The 17,152-nt window shown below is 44.2% G+C and overlaps 1 protein-coding gene across 1 annotated transcript in view; it reads left to right on the forward strand.

Moving 5' to 3' along the window:
* The window catches only part of Hk2 (hexokinase 2), a 63,184-nt gene that overhangs the window by 14,473 nt on the left and 31,559 nt on the right, over positions 1–17,152 (forward strand). Inside the window, exon 2 of the mRNA XM_003468966.5 lies at positions 2,680–2,842. Coding sequence (XP_003469014.1) covers positions 2,680–2,842 — 163 coding nt within the window. The remainder of the gene's footprint in view (positions 1–2,679; positions 2,843–17,152) is intronic.

A 17,152-nucleotide genomic window follows, 5' to 3' on the forward strand; every position in this document is an offset into this window, starting at 1 on the left:
GCCCAGGTGCCATCTACTCAGGCGTTGAGAGTTCAAAGAACTCCAAGGTGAAAGAGGGGAAGTTTGGGCCAAGATACTGGGCTTTTGAATTTTAGAGGTGTTCTGGGTCCTTTTGCTTAGTCCCTCATTATGGAGAGGAAGCCAAGGTCATGGGATCATCCAAGAAATGACAGGGCAGCAGGGTGGGAGTGGCTGCCCACCCTAGAAAGGCCCTGATGGACAGGTGAGGCTCTGCCCCTTGGCACCTGAGTGACTGTAACCAGGGATACGGAAGTTTGGCAAGAGAGAATTTAGATCATTAGTGCTTTAGACACGTAAAGTAACGCACCAGATAGGTAAGAAATGTTGGTGAACATTCAATGTTCAGTTACCATCAGCTGTCATCTTTGTCACTGTGTTTTCATCTGACATTGGACACTAGGAAGATGGTTATAATCTATTGGGCAAAGGGGAGCATGACTTGACTAAAGGGTTACTTGTTTGAGAGTAAGGATGAGAGGCATCTGCCTGGATTTCCAGGAATCCTCATGGTAGCAAGAGATAAACTAAGAAGCCCAGCATGGTGGTGCATGTCAGTAATCCAAGCCCTCAGGAGGCCAAGGCAGGAGGATTACCACTCTAGGCTACAGAGTGAATTCAAGGCAGCCTAAACTATGTAGTGAGATCCTGAATTAAAAAATAAAAACAAAATCCCAAACCACCACCAATAACAGAGACAAAACAAAACAATACAACTGAAAACAAAGATAAGCTAAGAATAGCAGGGGTAGAAGCTGTCCTTTTGTAGACCTGAGTTATACCTCAGGACCGGTGACAAGGCCTTAATAGCTGTCTTTGCTTTCCTGATACCTTTTCGGATGCCTAGAGCTGAGAGGGTGGGTGGGACTCTCAGCCTTTTGAGAAGAGTTGAGTGAGAGGTCTGACTTTGTCATGTGGCATGCTTGTGACATTGAACAGAGATATATCTGCTGCCCTTGGCCTGTCAGGCTAGGACTATGGCCTGCTGTCTCTGCTGTCTGCTCCTCATATCTGCTTTGGGGGGGGGGTCACTGGAGCTGAAGGCCATCTTTTTAAGAGGTGTGGCCAGCTTGGTCAGCTGCAGTGTCACTTGGCTTCTATGAATCTACTGTAATCGAGCAGAAGAGGGGCAGTCAGCTAGCAGAGCACGTGAGGACACAGGCCAGCCAGGCCGCCCTGTGCAGCCCCGTGGGGCCCTTTAGGTCCTCATGATTGGCACATCACTTTCCCTTTCTGTGGAATAGAGGTGTTAACACTACCACCTCTGAAGCAGTTGTGAGGATTGAATGAGTTAATGGCTACAAAGCTTTGGAGCTGGCACTAAGCAGGCGCCATGGAAGGACTCGTGTTAATGTGGCATCCAGGCGTGTCCTGAATGTGACCTGTTCTGGGCCTCTGATCCCCAGGTGGTGTAAGACTTACATGTGTGCACCCTAGTATTTAGGAAGTAGCCTACTATTTAGTATTTAAGAAGTAATTAGGCCTGGGAGGGCAGAGCTGGGTGGTTACTACCCTGCACCCCTAGAACACTGAGGCAGATTTGGAAGGTTAGTGGGCACAAGGCAAGTGAGATACCAGGAGCCTGAAATGAAACACAGTGACAGCTGGATTCTCCCCAGTCAAGACCAGTGGACCCAGATAGTCCAAGGGAGCTTTCTAATATGTGACGGCAGCAGGAGATTTTGGGAAATCCGCCATTTATGCATTCCCATTCTCTGTGGGTAGGGGAAGGATGGGAGAAAAGGCTGAAACCCGCTGAGCGGGAAGAAGCTGCCCCATCACCATTCACCGTCTGTTCCTATTCTGTCCTTACCCTGTCCTGGGATCCGTGTGTCTGTGACCCTTGTCTGGCATGCAGGGAGGAATTGGCTGGTCCATTGTGGACTCTGTTCTCCTGCTCACGGCTGCTTCCATTGTTTTACCCCAGAGTGATTGTTCCACGTTTGGAATCTTGGAAGAATGATAAAGAATGGGGATTGGTGAGGGCTTCTGAGGGTCAGTCCATTATTCTATAAGGCAGCAGTGGTCAGTCCCAAACAGAAGGGTTTGCATGATCCCATGGTGAGTTAAGATACAGCCTGCAAGAGAGAAGTGAGTAAGGGGACTTCTCTCTTTTTGTCACGAAGGAGTGCACTAGTGTCCTTAGAAGATTAAATACCTTTTGCTGCTTTGGAAACCCTAGGCTGCAAGTCCTGTTAAAAATATTTGAGGAATTGTGGCCAATGCCCCAAATCCTAGCCACTTGGAGGCTGAGGTAGGAAGATCACAAGTTTGAAGCCAGCATGGGCAACTTAGTGAGCCTTTATATCAAAATAAAAAATAAAATGTTCTAAGATAAAGTGCTATGAGGTCAATCCCCAATGCTGCAAAGGAAAAGAAAATCAAGAGGACTTGATGAAAATACTGGAAAATCTGCTGGAGGAGGAGGAAGAAGAGGAGGGTGATGATGATGATGGTGGTGGTGGTGGGAGTTTCCAAGAAGGGAACCCCAGGATTGTTGTTGTTTCTCCAAAACAAAGGCTTGTCAAATCGATTTATGCTAATAGTCTAATAATCACCTTCTGTCCGTGACAGATTTTGCCTCTGAGTGATATGCCATGACGCAGAACTATACTATCATAAATTTAACCCATTGTTCTCTTTTTGGTTTCCTGATTTTAGGTTGACCAGTACCTCTACCACATGCGTCTCTCCGATGAGACCCTTCTGGACATTTCTAAGCGGTTCCGCAAGGAGATGGAAAAGGGACTTGGGGCCACCACCCATCCCACTGCTTCTGTGAAAATGCTGCCCACCTTTGTGAGGTCCACCCCAGATGGGACAGGTACTGCACCAGGGGGTGGCTGGCTCTGACTGTTCTTGACAATTTGGGTGGCTTTGCTCAGGGACCCAAAGACTTGTGTGTCATTGAGGGTCCCTAGCTTGGGACTGGGAAGCTGGTAGCCATGGCAGACAAGGTTGAAGCGTCTCTCTGAGCCCTCACAGGGCATTGCTGGCAGCCATTCCCTTTTTATCCACCTGCCTGGGATTTTATAGCCCCATAGAGATCTCCTACAGTGGTGACGATGGGCCATAGTCACCGGGCCTATGTACATGTCCTAACTGGCGCATTCTGTAGGCATATTGGGAAACATTGCCCTCGACTATTTCATGACGTTGAAAAAAAAGTGGGGGAAAATGTGAAGATCAGAGTGCACATTAAGGTATTAAAGGCTTAAAGTTCTGCGATAAGAGCTCGCTAAGCTTTGTTTAATCCCGTCTGGATACTGTTTTCACTGTGTGCCACCCAGCAAGTGATTTTCTCATGGGTGGCCACTACAGTTGGAAAGGTGGGTAAGGGCTGGTTCCCAGAAGGCCTTGCATGCCAGCCTAAGGTGTAGACTCGTCAGGGGGCACTGGGGACCATTGGAAGTTTCTGAAGCGTGTGAGCACGGCTGTCTTACTGATGCTGCAGCAGCAGCAGTAACAATGGGAGGAGAGGTGGGGGGATGGGAGAGCACAGGCACAGTCCATGCGGGTATGGCGGGCAGGGAAGAGCAGAGTCAAAGGGGATGCCAGGACGGGGAGCTCGGAGCCAGGATGGAGCCTTCATAGAACAGGGGACAGAACAGAGCTGTGTCGGTGCTTTTACACAACTTGTTTGATTGATGCTTCACAGTAATCCTGCTCCATTTTAGAGATGGCACCTGTGAGGCTCATGAAGGGTGGAAGGTGGGAGGCATCTTAAGGATAGGAGAGAGGGCCCAAGGGGCAGCAGCTGTGAGGGTGACAGAAGGACCTGAAGGAGGAGAAAAGCTCCAAGAAGCTGGTGGAGTAGGATATCTGCAGAAAGGACTGGGCTAGAGCTGCTGCAGGGAATAGGAAAGGGTTTGCTTACAAGCCAGGTGGTGCCCATTTCTGTCACAAGTTTCCTGAGAGTCTCTAGGGGTTTGGTTTGTCTAAAAGCCAGTGTAGTTCTTAACATGAGTGTATGTTTGCTGAAGCCTTGGGACATAGCATGGGCTCAGCATGACCTTTTACAGGATTATTCTGCAAAGACTCCACGTTGCCTGGGAGTTCTTTCTCTTGGGCCCTCTAGATCTACACATTTGCTTCAGAGAGGACCACACCCAATCCTGTTGATTCTGTTTCACTTTTTTAGTTTGAGTCAGGGTTTCCCTCTGTAGTCCAGACTGGCCTTGAACTCATTATGTAACCCAAACGGGCCTTAAACTCAGTTATCCTCCTGCTTCAGCCTCCCAAGTGCTGGGAATTACAGCGGTGTGTGACCATGCCCTGCCTTTGTTTGCATTCTGATGAATTTATCTGCTCCTGAGAAAGTCTGTATTATGGCACTCACACAAGTGCATAATGCAGCTAATGAGAGGCTAAGGCATAAATCAAACTTCTATTGGGCCCAGTTGAGGCATCAAGACCACACCTATCGTGTTGGTGTGCTTGTGCCTGGGTGAGCCTTTGTATTCAGCACTAGGGCTCACACTACATGCTCAGCTAAAGTTTTTCAAGGTAACGTGGGGGCTTGTGCTTTTGCCCATGTGTTAGGCAGGTACGCTCTGAACAAACTCCCATGTGTACCCAAGGAGACATGTCCAGAAATGTTCATAGCAGTGTTGCTTGTAGTGACAGCATACTGGAAACTGTGTGGCGTATTCAAATGACAGCATGTTACAAGAATGAGCACATGAGCTGGGTGTGATGGTACATACCTAGAGCCCCAGCACTTGGGAGGCTGAGGCAGTAGGATCACCAACAATTTGAGGCCAGCCTAGGTTATACAAGTGAGTTCAAGGCCAGTGTGAACTACATAGAGACCCTGTCTCAAAAATAAAAACAAATAAAACCCCAAAGAACAAGCATATGTACATATAGATACATGTCAAAAATTGTGAATGAACCGTTGGGGGAAGGCATGTATCTCTTAGTCGTAGTTGAATGTGCATTTTATAGAATCCCCCAAAGCAGCACTGTATGTGGCCTGTGGCACACACAGGCAGACACATCCTAGAATTATTGGTCTTGATGCTGAACATGCCCACCAGACAGCTGATTGGGGCTGTTGCTGGAGACAGAGAGGAAGGTGGAACGAGGCAGATGAACATGAGGGCTTGAGGTGTCAAGTGACTGATCATGGTTTTTAAGTTCTTGTTTTGCAAACTGGTAGTGTGAGTTGTGGAGCATGGCAGCAGAGATGGGGGCTCCTAAATTGATAAAGACTAGCCAGAAAGAGGGAAGAGTCTTCTTTGTTGTTGCTGACAACTCCAGGAGAGCTGAGAAGAAAGCCTGGGGTCAGTGGTGGGGGACGGCCTGAGCCTTCTCCAGGAGAGCTGAGAAGAAAGCCTGGGGTCAGTGGTGGGGGACGGCCTGAGCCTTCTGCTTGGTCTAGTGGCACGAAGCTGTGGGCCTCACCTGTGCACCTGCTTCTGTTACTGCCCCTGGTGATTATGTGTCTCCACCACAGGAGTCCCCACGCCTTTGCTCCAGTGCTGCCTGTTCCACACAGTTTCTGGCAGAGCCTTGATTCATTTCCAGCACTGTTTATTAAATCTGAGGAATTAAGCCTTGGAATCTAACCTCAAATCAAATCTAGAAGGACCTAATCCTTAAATCAGTAGCTTTCTAACTCTTTTGGATTATATCTTAGAGCAAGAGACTCTTACACAAGCTGTAACAACAAATGGCCCGCCCCCCACTCAGTATACTTTAGTTGCCCAGGTAATAGCTACTGTTGCTGTTCTGGTTGCTTCTGTGTCCTAGAAACGGCTGGTCACTGTGATGCACATTGTCAGAACCAATCCCCAACTGACCAGCCATTCTGCCTCTGTACTTCCTGCTTGCTTACCCTATAATAAGCCCTAGATCACCAAAGATCAGAGCCTGATATTTTGGGAATGATCATGATCAGTGTCTGAAGACATAAATCTGCCTCCAAATTCTGGGGCGGGGGAGTGTTTCAGTGTTTCTGCTTGCCATTACAATACATAGTTATATAAAATGACAAGAGATTCAGGAATTTACTCTTAAATGTGATACAGTTGTATTTATTTCCCATTCTTTAACAAAATTGCTGGCCAGAATCAACGAAAGGTTTTTGTCTTGACACTTTGCAAGTTGCTACCTTAACGAGTTCAGCTACAAAAACCTGGTTGTACAAGAAATACTACAAAGAACTAACAGATGGGGTCACATCAGATTTAAAAGCTTATGCACAACAAAGAAAACTACCCAATGAGTGAATAGACAATCTACCCAGTGGGAAAAGTTTACCTTTTACTCCTCAGAGGACTAATACCTAGAATACATAAAGAACTAAACAACAAAACAAAACTCCTCAAGTTTAAAGACCCAGTCAAAAAATGGGCAAGTGAAATGAACAGACACTTCTCCAGTGAAGAAGTAGAAGCACTACATGAAAAAGTGGATAAATAAAATGGAGTGCCCTGCCATACAGAAGGATAAACTTGAGCCCTTTGTAGGTAAACAGATGCATCTTGAGACCATAATCTTAAGTGAAATAAATCAGACATGCAATTTTCTTTTTTCTTTTTCTTTTCTTTTTTTTTTTTTTTTTTTGGTCTTTTTGAGACAGAGTCTCTATGCAGTTTAGGTGGGTCTTGAGCTCACTTTGTAGCTCAGGCTCATCTTGAACTTGCAGTGATCCTCCTGCCTCAGCCTCCTGAGTGCTGGGATACAGGCGTGAGCCCCCATGCCCGACAAGACTTGCAAATTTAAATATCACATAGTTTCTGAGAAACACAGATAAAGAGCAAAATGGAGGACGGATACTAAGAAGTAGGAGGAACTTTTTCAAGTAGGAAGGAGAACAAGAGATAGGGGAGGGGAGAAGGAAAGGAAAAGGGATTTAAAGAAAAAGCATTGAAGGAAAAAAATGGAGGTGCAGCTTTTGTAAATGGGGAGGGGCAGAAAGGTTGGAGGGAAGAGTGGAAGGGGACAAAGGAAGAATTAGGGTGTGCGGTGTGCATGAACAAACCCCCCATGGTGAAGTCATCGCATGTACTACAGACGTGTACAAGTTTAAAAAAAGAAACCACTGCCTTAAAGCAACTCTGACCGCAGTGTTCCAGCAAACTGACAACCCTGATATCAATAGCTGCTTGACAGGCATAAAATGTAGTATCTAGTTCTTGTGTAGGGTCAGGGTGAGGAGTAGAACTCTAGGTTTAAGTGGATTTGAGTTCAGACTGTTCATTTTGGCTGTGATCTTCCATTTCTGCTTTGATAAAAAGAGGGAGCATCAGCCTGATTCTCTGAGACATAAGGGAGAACCAGCTGTGTGACCTTCACATGTGCCCTAGAGTTCCGGTGCTGTAGGCCCAGCTCAGCAGGGCTAAAGAGGTGCTGGGTGCAGATTTTACTGAGAAAGGGTGACCGGGCCTCCTGGGCCTTTTCTTTCGAAGGAGACTGGTGTGGAGCTGCGTGGGGGCTCATCCTCAGAGGGCCTGCATTTTGGAGCAAGGGCCAGGCTCTGAATCTCATACGTGACCCAAACATCTAGTGATAATCAGAGTCCAACTAGAAGATGTGGGAGAGAATTCGGGAAGTCTCAGGGCATCCAGTTTTGGTGGGCTCTCATTGCGCTAGCGAGAGGGGAGCCTCTGTCTGAGTCCTGGTTTATAGTCCATGGTGAGGAGGCAGGGGGCGCCCACAGCCACTGAGCTTCTTCAGAACCCGAGGTGTTTGAGACCTGTATGAATGGGTTACATGTGTGAAGTAACACGGTTGGCAAGTGCAGTGATGAACATGCCCAAGAATATCTTAGACAGAATTTAGTGTTAGCCAGGGCGTATGCAATTTGTTTAGAGATGGAAATGTTAACTGCCCAGATTTGCTCATTATGTACTGTATGTGTATTGAATTTTAACATGGTAACCCATGGATTTGTACAATTTTAAAAACAATTTTTAAAATGCATATAAAAGAATGTTTTCTTTTTTTGCTTTTCCCCCAGTTTGACAAAATTGAGCCGTGTGTGGTGGTGCACTCCTGTAATTCTAGCACTTGGAAGGCAGAGGCAGGAGGATTGCCATGAGCTCAAGGCCAGCCTGTGCTTTATGGAGAGACCTGGTCTCAAAAAGACCCGATCTTCTACTAGATACATCAGTCTTTATCATACTCATCATCTTTTTGCTTTCCAGTCTATTTTGTGGTGTTTGTGTTGTGAAATAAATTACAGAATTAAGCTTATTTCAACCAAAACTGGAACATTCATAGCATTCAACTATTTGTTCTTTTTGTTTTTGTTTACTGAGTCATGTTTCCACTCTGTAATTTGGTAGCCCAGGGTGGCTTCAAATTCACTAATCCTCCTGCCTCAGTCCTCCCAAGTGCTGGGATTGCAGGTGTGCACCACCACGTCTGGCTGTACTTTTTTAAAATCAACATACAATGAGAGCATATCATTTGAGCTGGCAGATATACGTATACTTGTTTAGTTCAGTCTTCATCAGTACCCTCCAGAAAGTTCTGTGTCCCTTCCCATTTAATGCTGGGTCTCCACCTTGCCATTCTGACAGTTTAGTTTGTCTCTTTATTGTGTAAGGGTCAGGACCTTGAACTCAGGACCTTCATGTTGGAAAAATCCCTATTTTTATATTATTTTTGCTAAGTTACCAAATTGCCAAAATGGGCTCAAACTTGCAAGTTGCCTGCCTCAGCCTCCCAGCGTGCTGGGATTACAAGTCATGTTTGAACATTCCATGTGTATTAGCTATGTCTGTTCTAGGAGTTCACGTATATAGACTCATTATTTTGTTTTAATGCAAATCTATTTTTTGTATTCTAATGTGAGATTTATCGATATTGTATATCAGTTTACTCTCGATTTCAGGGTCTGATGAAATCACTCATAACATGAACACTGATGGTTATCTGGGCAGTTTCCAATTAATAATACTGCTATAGTATCACATATGGTGGTACATGCCTGTAATCCCAGCACTTGGGAGGCTGAGGCAGCAGGATTGCTGCAAGTTTGAGGCCAGCCTGGGCTACAAAGTCACTACTGCATAGTGAGACCCTGTCTCAAAAATCAAAACCAAAAATAAAAAAAATAAAATAGTGCTATAGACATGGTTACACGAGCCTTTCGTGCTGGTGGTGATTGTGGTGGTAAAAATTGTAGACTTATTAAATGCCAAGTACTGTGCTAAGCACTCACTAATTCTCACAATGATCCAGTAGTAGGTACTCTAAACCTCATACATACACACACACACACACACACGAAACTAGATTTAGAAAGAGGCAGCAGCTACGCAGGTGGCAGATTGGGATCTCACCTCAGTCAACTGTGTGCCCATGCCTGGACCCACAGTGCTAGTGGCATGGTTTGTGTGTGAACTTCCTACACATCGAGCATGTTTCATTCTTTCGGTAACTCAGGTCTAGCTGTTTGGTCCTGAGTCTGGGTCCCTGAGAAGGAGGGGTGTGCAAAACCTGCCTTGTGCACCCTGCCTTTAAAGAGTGAAAATTGTCCTCAGAGAGAGAAAATTTGTGCAGCTGAGACTATTAGAGAGTGATTTCTGGCCGTATACTGTAAGCACATGATATAATAAAGGAGACGGGGCTGGTGACAGGCTGCTTGGAAGCTGGTGATGCTGTGAAAGAAGCCTTATCTTGGTTGCTGTGCATTATAGCAACAGCCATGCAGTGGAGACTAAATCAGCACTGAACATGCAGGAAGTTAATAAGTGGACGGATGTGGCACTGATAATATAAACCCAAGATTGCAGATAGCCTGCATGTAATAGATGGTATTTACCTGCATCGAGTTTGTGAAAATGCATTACCCTTTGTGGTATTACGTTTTGACAAACTATGCACATGTACACCTGTCAGTCCCAGTTTTCTGGGTGTTGGCTAGGCAGGAAATGTTACCCATTTTTTAAAAGATGATGAAGCTGGGTGTGGTGGCATACGCCTGTAATCCCCAGCACCGGGGAGGCTGAGCCCAGCCCAGGCTACATAGGGAGACCCTGCCTTAAAGCAAACAAACAAACAAAACATGATGCAATCTGAACGACAGATCCCTAGTAAATTATTCAAAGTCATGTGACTAATAGTGTTACATGTTAAAACAGGATTTGAGCCATGTCTTCCTCCGGGAAATTTTAAACACTCTTTAAGCCTCTACAGAACTGAAACATGATCATGTTTTAATTCTTGGAAGGGTGGTTTCACATCCGTGGGCTAATGTAACAACTCTGAGATAAATTTGGAGCTTTAACTTTCTGGAGAAAGCACTGTCTGAACACACCATGTGCTTTGTGCCCTGGACTCCACCCTTCCACCGGAGCAGTTCTCTTTCTCCACCTCTTTGTTTTTGAATCTGCATACAGTATTATTTGGGAAAAGCAGACTGTTTCTTAAAAATGGCTTAACAACCAATGCCATAGAAAATCAGATGACCATATTCCCTGACTACTCACACCAGCATTTACTGACTGTGACCGGATGCCTTTAGTGATGCAGAGTTAATTTTATCGCTGAGCTGTTGAGTGGAAGCCAGTGTGCCTGTCACGGAGTGACACATCCTGGACTCTACGAGGTTGTGGATGTGGCGTTGTTGGTGGTCATTCCACGTACATGTAAAATACATGCCTCCCCAAGACCTGGAGATTTATCTTTTTTTACTCCTCCTTTCAATTAGAGCCTTACATTCTTAGGACAGGCCATCAGGACAGGCCTTCACTGCTGTGTGCTACCAACGCCCTCCTAAAGGGAGAGCAGGATGTTCAATGCAGTCCCTTGGAGCCACTGAAGTGCTGTTATAGGGCAGGAACAGTCAGATCCCTTTGAAAGTGTCAGATTATTAGAGCTAGTTCAGGAACCGGATGTGGAAGTCTGGATGACTTAGCTCAAAGTTTAAGGTATTGAGTAGCAAGGAAGGGTTGAAAAAGTTTTGTGGTTGCATTCAACGCAGTCTAGCCATGAAGTTTGTCTGAGACTTTGCCATTTCCACTCACTGAAAACCCCATATTGTAGGAAACCCCTCCATCCCGGTCAAACCATGATGTTGACCCACCCTCCATGGCCCGAGGTCCCAGGCCTTTACTGCTGGTTGACTGTACTTCTAACCAGACTGGCTGTAGACCTCCTCTTTAAAACAGATTTCTCACCCCCTTTTTTTTTTTTTTTTTTGGTGACATAGGGTCTTACTATGTGGTTCAGCCTGACCTTGGACTCACTTGGTAGCCCTGGCTGACCTCGAACTTGCGGTGATCCTCCTGCCTTAGCCTCCCGAGTGCTGGGAGTTATGGGAGCGCACCACCACTCCTGGCCCCTTTGGCCCTTTTGAACATAGGCCTGGCCTGAAGAACCTAAGCCTTAGCAAAGGCATCTGCTGTATGCTTGTACTCAGGTCATGTACGCCTTACATTGTGCTCTCTGGTACTCTGGACATACATGCAGGTTTTGGCAGCCACAAACTGGTGCCATCTCATATAGTGTAGTATCCTGCCTACTGGACACCCAAGCACACCATGGTCTTCTACCCAGGTCCTTTATATGGCCTTGCTTTTCTCTTGAACATCTTCGTGCTCACTCAGTCCTGGCTGTCTCATCTTGCCTCCTGAGCCCCTTCCTTGTCTGAGCAGACTGAATAATTTCTTCTATACCTACCTGTTCCTTCTCTCATGGGCTGGGTTGCATATAGCACCAGGCACCAAGAAGATTTCAGCAGTTGGCTTCTATGCTCAGTGTTGAAACAACAAATGGCTGAATTAGAGGTATCTTGGTTGCAGATCTGGGAATGGATTCAGGTTTTGATTCTTATAATTTTTCAAGCAGTTTTTGAGAAGGATTTATTTTTCATTTGTTTCAAAGTGGATCCCAGCCCCATATTTAATCAAATAAAATCTGATGTAAAACCTCATGTAAATAAAAGATAGAGGCAGGAAAAAAAAAAAAAAACTGGAAGTGAGCAGTACCTTAATTAACCTTCCCCAACCTTTACTAAGGACAGACACACCTTGCCATCTAGATGCCTAGAACTCTGGAAATACATACCACATAAAAACCATTTGTTTAGGAAGAGGCTGCCGGAGCTTACCGTTCTGGACAAGCCTATTTAATTTTCTGGGGTCCCGGTGGATAAGTGGCTTGGTTCTAGCTTCAATCTTAGGACGCTGCAGTTTAAACATACAAAACTGTTTGTAAATCACTCAGGACACTGGCACACTGCTCCGAGTGCCCTATGAGAGGAACAGGTGGTGATCTATTTTAATTAGTGGCAAGTATCTAATGATGAAAATAAACCCTGTTGGGAAATCCAATTGATTCTTGCTCCTCTCCCTTCAAAAAATTTATAGATGGAATCAGGTACCAGGCCACCTGTTCACAGACACTTCTAACAATGGTGGTGTGATGATTTATTCCTGTAGTAACTGATGTCATATCACTGAGGCTGACATTGATTATTATGTGCAGGTGGTTAATCAAATACCCTACCAGCCCTGGGCCTTTCCTTGTGACAGGTGAGTTCCCAGGAGAAACTGGAACTTCTTTATCTTGCTGACCTTATGTATTTGATAAGAGTGGAACTGAAAGTGGGCTGACCGGAGTCTAGGATGAGAAAGCAGATACCAAACAACTGCCAGAGGGCATCACTTCAGGAGGTGGTACCACCTGACATTCCTTCAAGAGCCAGAATTTATTGAGAGAGATCACACCTGAGGCAGGAGGGCCCCTGAAAGTGGGTTGCCAAGGAGCCCATTTTCTGAGCAAGTTTTATGGAACAAAGTCATGAGATAGGTACAGAGTTAAACTATAACCAACCAATAAGATTACAAGTTTAGCTGCTTAGCTAATACTGATCCAATAGTAGCAAGGACATATGGATGACATCTTTAACCTTGGTCCATAATCGGTGGTCTTGACCTTAGTCTTAACTTTTTGGTCTTAGTAGTTTTAATTTTAGTTTTAGTCATAGTGGGTGGGAAAGGATGGCCCAGCCCTGGTGAAAGAACAGTTGATTTATATGAGAAATCTCAAAAGCGTGGTACCAATAACATCAAGCTTCCCTTTGGGAAGTACGTAAGTTTGGCTGTTACGACTTTGATCTTGTTCAGATGCGCCTCCAGCCACAGCTGTAATGTGTTCTCGTCTTCTGCACTGACTCCTGTGAAGGCCCAGCCCTGTGTTACTGCCTATAATGTTTCTAACTAACTTAGGTGTCTGTAATATTTCCCCCTCTGAAGAGGTCCCCTAACTGCTGGGAGGAGGCAGGGATGATGACTGCTCCAGCTATTTCTGGCTGAAGGGGGTGGTAATTGATTGACAGTGAGACGAACTCTCCAGGGGGTCTACCTAAAGACCCCCCAATAGCCAGGCATTGCTGTCTTGGGTAGGCATCTAGTTCCAAGTCTGGAGAAGACCAGGACGCCCAGTCCTCTTAGTTGTGGACCAGCACTATATCTTTGAGTACCTTTATTTTCTTTTAGTAGAAAGCCAGTGCCCATCTCTTGGAAGGGAGTAGGTGCCCTGTTAATAAGAAGGTTCTCTAGAGAGAGGATTTACAGGATGTCCTGTAAGGCAGGAAGGAAGGTTTGCTGTCATTATATGACACAGCACCAAGTTGAGCCACTAAAAGGAGCCTATATCTGCCAGGTTCAGTAGGTCCTGCCTCTCTCCTCTTGCTGGTGGCTGAGTACCTGTCATTTCATTTACCTCTGTCCACCCTTCCACTTACCCCTGTCCACCCTTCCACTCCATATAGAAAGCTGCGCATGAGGTGGCATAGCCATGTCATAAGGGGGATGGACTGTGGTTACTGATAAAGGTTAGGGTGCCTGCGCTTTTTTTTTTTTTCCTTGCCTCTTTATGGCTTCCAGAAACCAGGGCTGCAAAAGATGAGGGTGTGGCACCAAAGGACAGGCACAAGCTTCGGAGTCAGATGGACTTGCTTTCAAAGCCCTGCTCTGATTTACCTCTGCATGACTTTAGCAGAGTGCCCAGTGACTCACCCAGCATCACTTCCTTTCATGCAGCCAGCTCCAAGGCTGCTGTCACTGTTTGGTCACTGTTTGGTCTTTAGAGAGCCAGTGAGTAAAAATTTGGATATTGGTTGGAATTGTTTCATCTGGGCCTTATTTGTTTCATTTGTAAATTGTGATTATGATGCCTGACGAGGTTGCTGAAGATCTGTGAGATGCTGTTTTCTAAATAAAGTACCTGCTGCTTAAGAAGCCTCAGTTTTTCTTTGAAGACAGGTAAATATTGGGCCATTAATCTACTAAATATTGTTCCCACCTGCCTCTGTCTTCTCATGTTTTATCACCACAATAATCCAGATGTAAGGGAGAAAGTGAACTTTGTGCCAGGAATAACAGAGACCAAGAGAGGGTCTTTGATTTTATTTTCTAAAAAGGTCACAGGCAAGCAAGAGAATTTGATCCTTTAGACAAACCTGTAGGATACCTTGCTTCCTTTCATTACCAGTAGCTGTGGCAGTGACCACATTTAGGAGGAAATAGAGAACTATACAGGCTGACAAGTGAATACAGTCTTCTCAGAACTTTTCAGACATCATAGTAAAATTGTGAAACCATAAATATTTTGATGACATAAAAAATCAAACATTTCTGCATGGCAAAAAGAGGCAAAGATGAATACCCAACTGGGAAAAACATAATTGCAAATGCAAAATGAACAAAGCTATTTTTCTTAATGCACAAAGAGATTCTTTGGAGTATTAAGAAAATGAGAGTATTTAAAAAAAGACAAGGGGAAAACAGGAAAAAGATGATTCATAGAACAAGAAACGAAACTCAAAAAGCCAATCTTAAAATGTTACTTTACACAAGTAAAAGAAACCAAGTATAAAGCATGAGGTAGCAGTTTGACCTAGCAGGTTGGCACAGATTAAATTGCTGTTATCACACAGCGTTGGTGAGCAAAGCATATCTGTTGGTTTGAGTGAAACTGATGAGAACTTTTAGGATAATCTGGCAATATCTTCTAAATTAAAAACTCATCCTCAGAGCCACAATTCTCTATGCTTACAAAATGTACCCAGGGACACCAAGAAACACGATTTGGGAGGGTGTGGAGATGAAAAGAATTTTCTTTTTGTCCATATATGTATGCTTTGAGCTTTTTACCAGGTGTTTGTACTTTTTCATCTAGAGATAATAGCATACTTCGCAATCAAAGAAACCTCGCTACTGACCTGATGGTTTCATTGAAATCTATTTTTGTGGGTTTTAAAAAACGTTTTATTGAGCCAAGTGTAGTGCATGCCTGTAATCCCAGCACTTAGAAGATTGGTGCAGAAGGATTTTTGAGAGTTTGAGACCAGCCTGGGCTACAAAGTGAGCTCAAGGCCAGTCTGAACTGCATAGTGAGAACTTGTCTCAAAAAGAAAAAAAAAATTTTTATTGATGCATTGTTCGATATACATAGTAACATTCATCATTATTTGTATCTGTACGTGATACCCCATGCTTCTTTTTTTCATTCCCCACCTCTCCCCTCTCTTCAATTTGTCTTCCCCTCCTTATTTACAAAAGCTTTATTTCCATTTCTTTTTTCTTCCTTTCTTTCCTCCTCCCCCACTCTCATTCCCTTTTGTTTTAAACAACTGTTACCTATTTCACAATTTTCCCCTTGTTTCCATCACCTTTGAACATTTTCTTCCCATTTCCCAGTATCTATTATACATTTTGGTCCTTATTTATACTTTGTTTCTCACATCAGAGAAACAGTGTGATACTTACACATGTGCCTGATGTATTTCGCTTTAAAAACCTCATCTTCCTCATTCATCTGATGACAGGCAGTTAGGCTGTTTCCAAAGTTCAACTATTACAAACTGCTTCTGTAAACATAGGTGTGCACATGTCACTGTATTATGATGCTTTTAATTCTTTTAGAAGAAACCAAGAAGGGAAGTAGCTGGATCAAATGGAATCTCTAGTTTTATTTTTCCCCCTCCAATCAGATTTTATTGGTACATTGTAGATATACATGATGATCATACTCATTAGAGACTTTGTACCTGTACAGGATATAATTTGTTTTTTTTTCCCATCCCCCTCCTCTCCCTTCAACCTCTCCTCCCTTCCCTATTTATGAAAGCTTTGTTTCCATTTTTCCTTCTTATGTTTTTACTTTCCCCTATTTTCCATTCCCTCATCCCCTTTCTTTGTTTCCCTCCCTGTTTGAACATTTTCTTCCTGCTTCACAATACTCATTAGACTTCTGGTTTCTCACACTAGAAAAGCAATGAGACATTTATGTCTGATTTATTCCCTTTAGAGAATGGTCTCAAGTTTATATCTACTTTGTAAAACTGTCAAGCTTAGCTTTTATGGCAGAGTAGTACTCCATGGTATGAAAGAACCACATCTTTTATCTGTACACCAGTTGATGGACCTTTGCGCTTTATCCAAGTTTTGGCTATAACCAGCTGTGCCACTTATAAACATCAGGGTACATATATTGCGGTAGTATGATGCTTTTAATTCTTTCAGAAAGATACTAAGAAGGGGAATAGGTAGGTCAAGTAGAACCTCTAGTTTTAGTGTTTTGCGGAATCTCCACATTGACTTCCACAGTGGTTACACCAGTCTACACTCCCGACAGCGAAGAAGATTCTTTTTGCCCCACAGCCCCACCAGCATTTGTTAATGCTTGATATCTTGATAATAATAGCCATTCTTTCTGGATGAGATGGAATCTCAGTGCTATTTTCATTTGCATTTCTTGAATGATCTTATTTATTTGAGGCAGGGTCTGACTGTGTGGCCTAGGTTGGCCTCAAACTCACAGGAATCCTCTTGTTTCAGCCTTCCAATGCTGGAATTACAGGCCTGCACCACCACGCCCAGGGTTATGTATTTCTTTGTCATTTCTACTACTTCATCTAAAAAGTATCTTATCATTTCAGATGCCCATTTTTGTATTAGATCTTTAAATTGGGGGAGGGTCTTTTTTGAAAATCTTTTTATCGGTACCGGGTATCGAACTCACGACCACCTGCTTGCAAGGCAGGTGCTTATGCCACTGAGCTAAATCCCCAGCCCCTAGAGGGTCTTTTTTAAAAGTTCTTTTTATATTCTAGATATTTGTCCTTTGAGGAACAGCTAGCAAAAAACTTTCCCCACACTGTGGGTTGTCT

Source organism: Cavia porcellus, unplaced genomic scaffold (genome assembly GCF_034190915.1).
Source record: "Cavia porcellus strain 051 isolate PalLab524CR breed Dunkin Hartley unplaced genomic scaffold, mCavPor4.1 scaffold_18, whole genome shotgun sequence".
Taxonomy (NCBI): domain Eukaryota; kingdom Metazoa; phylum Chordata; class Mammalia; order Rodentia; family Caviidae; genus Cavia; species Cavia porcellus.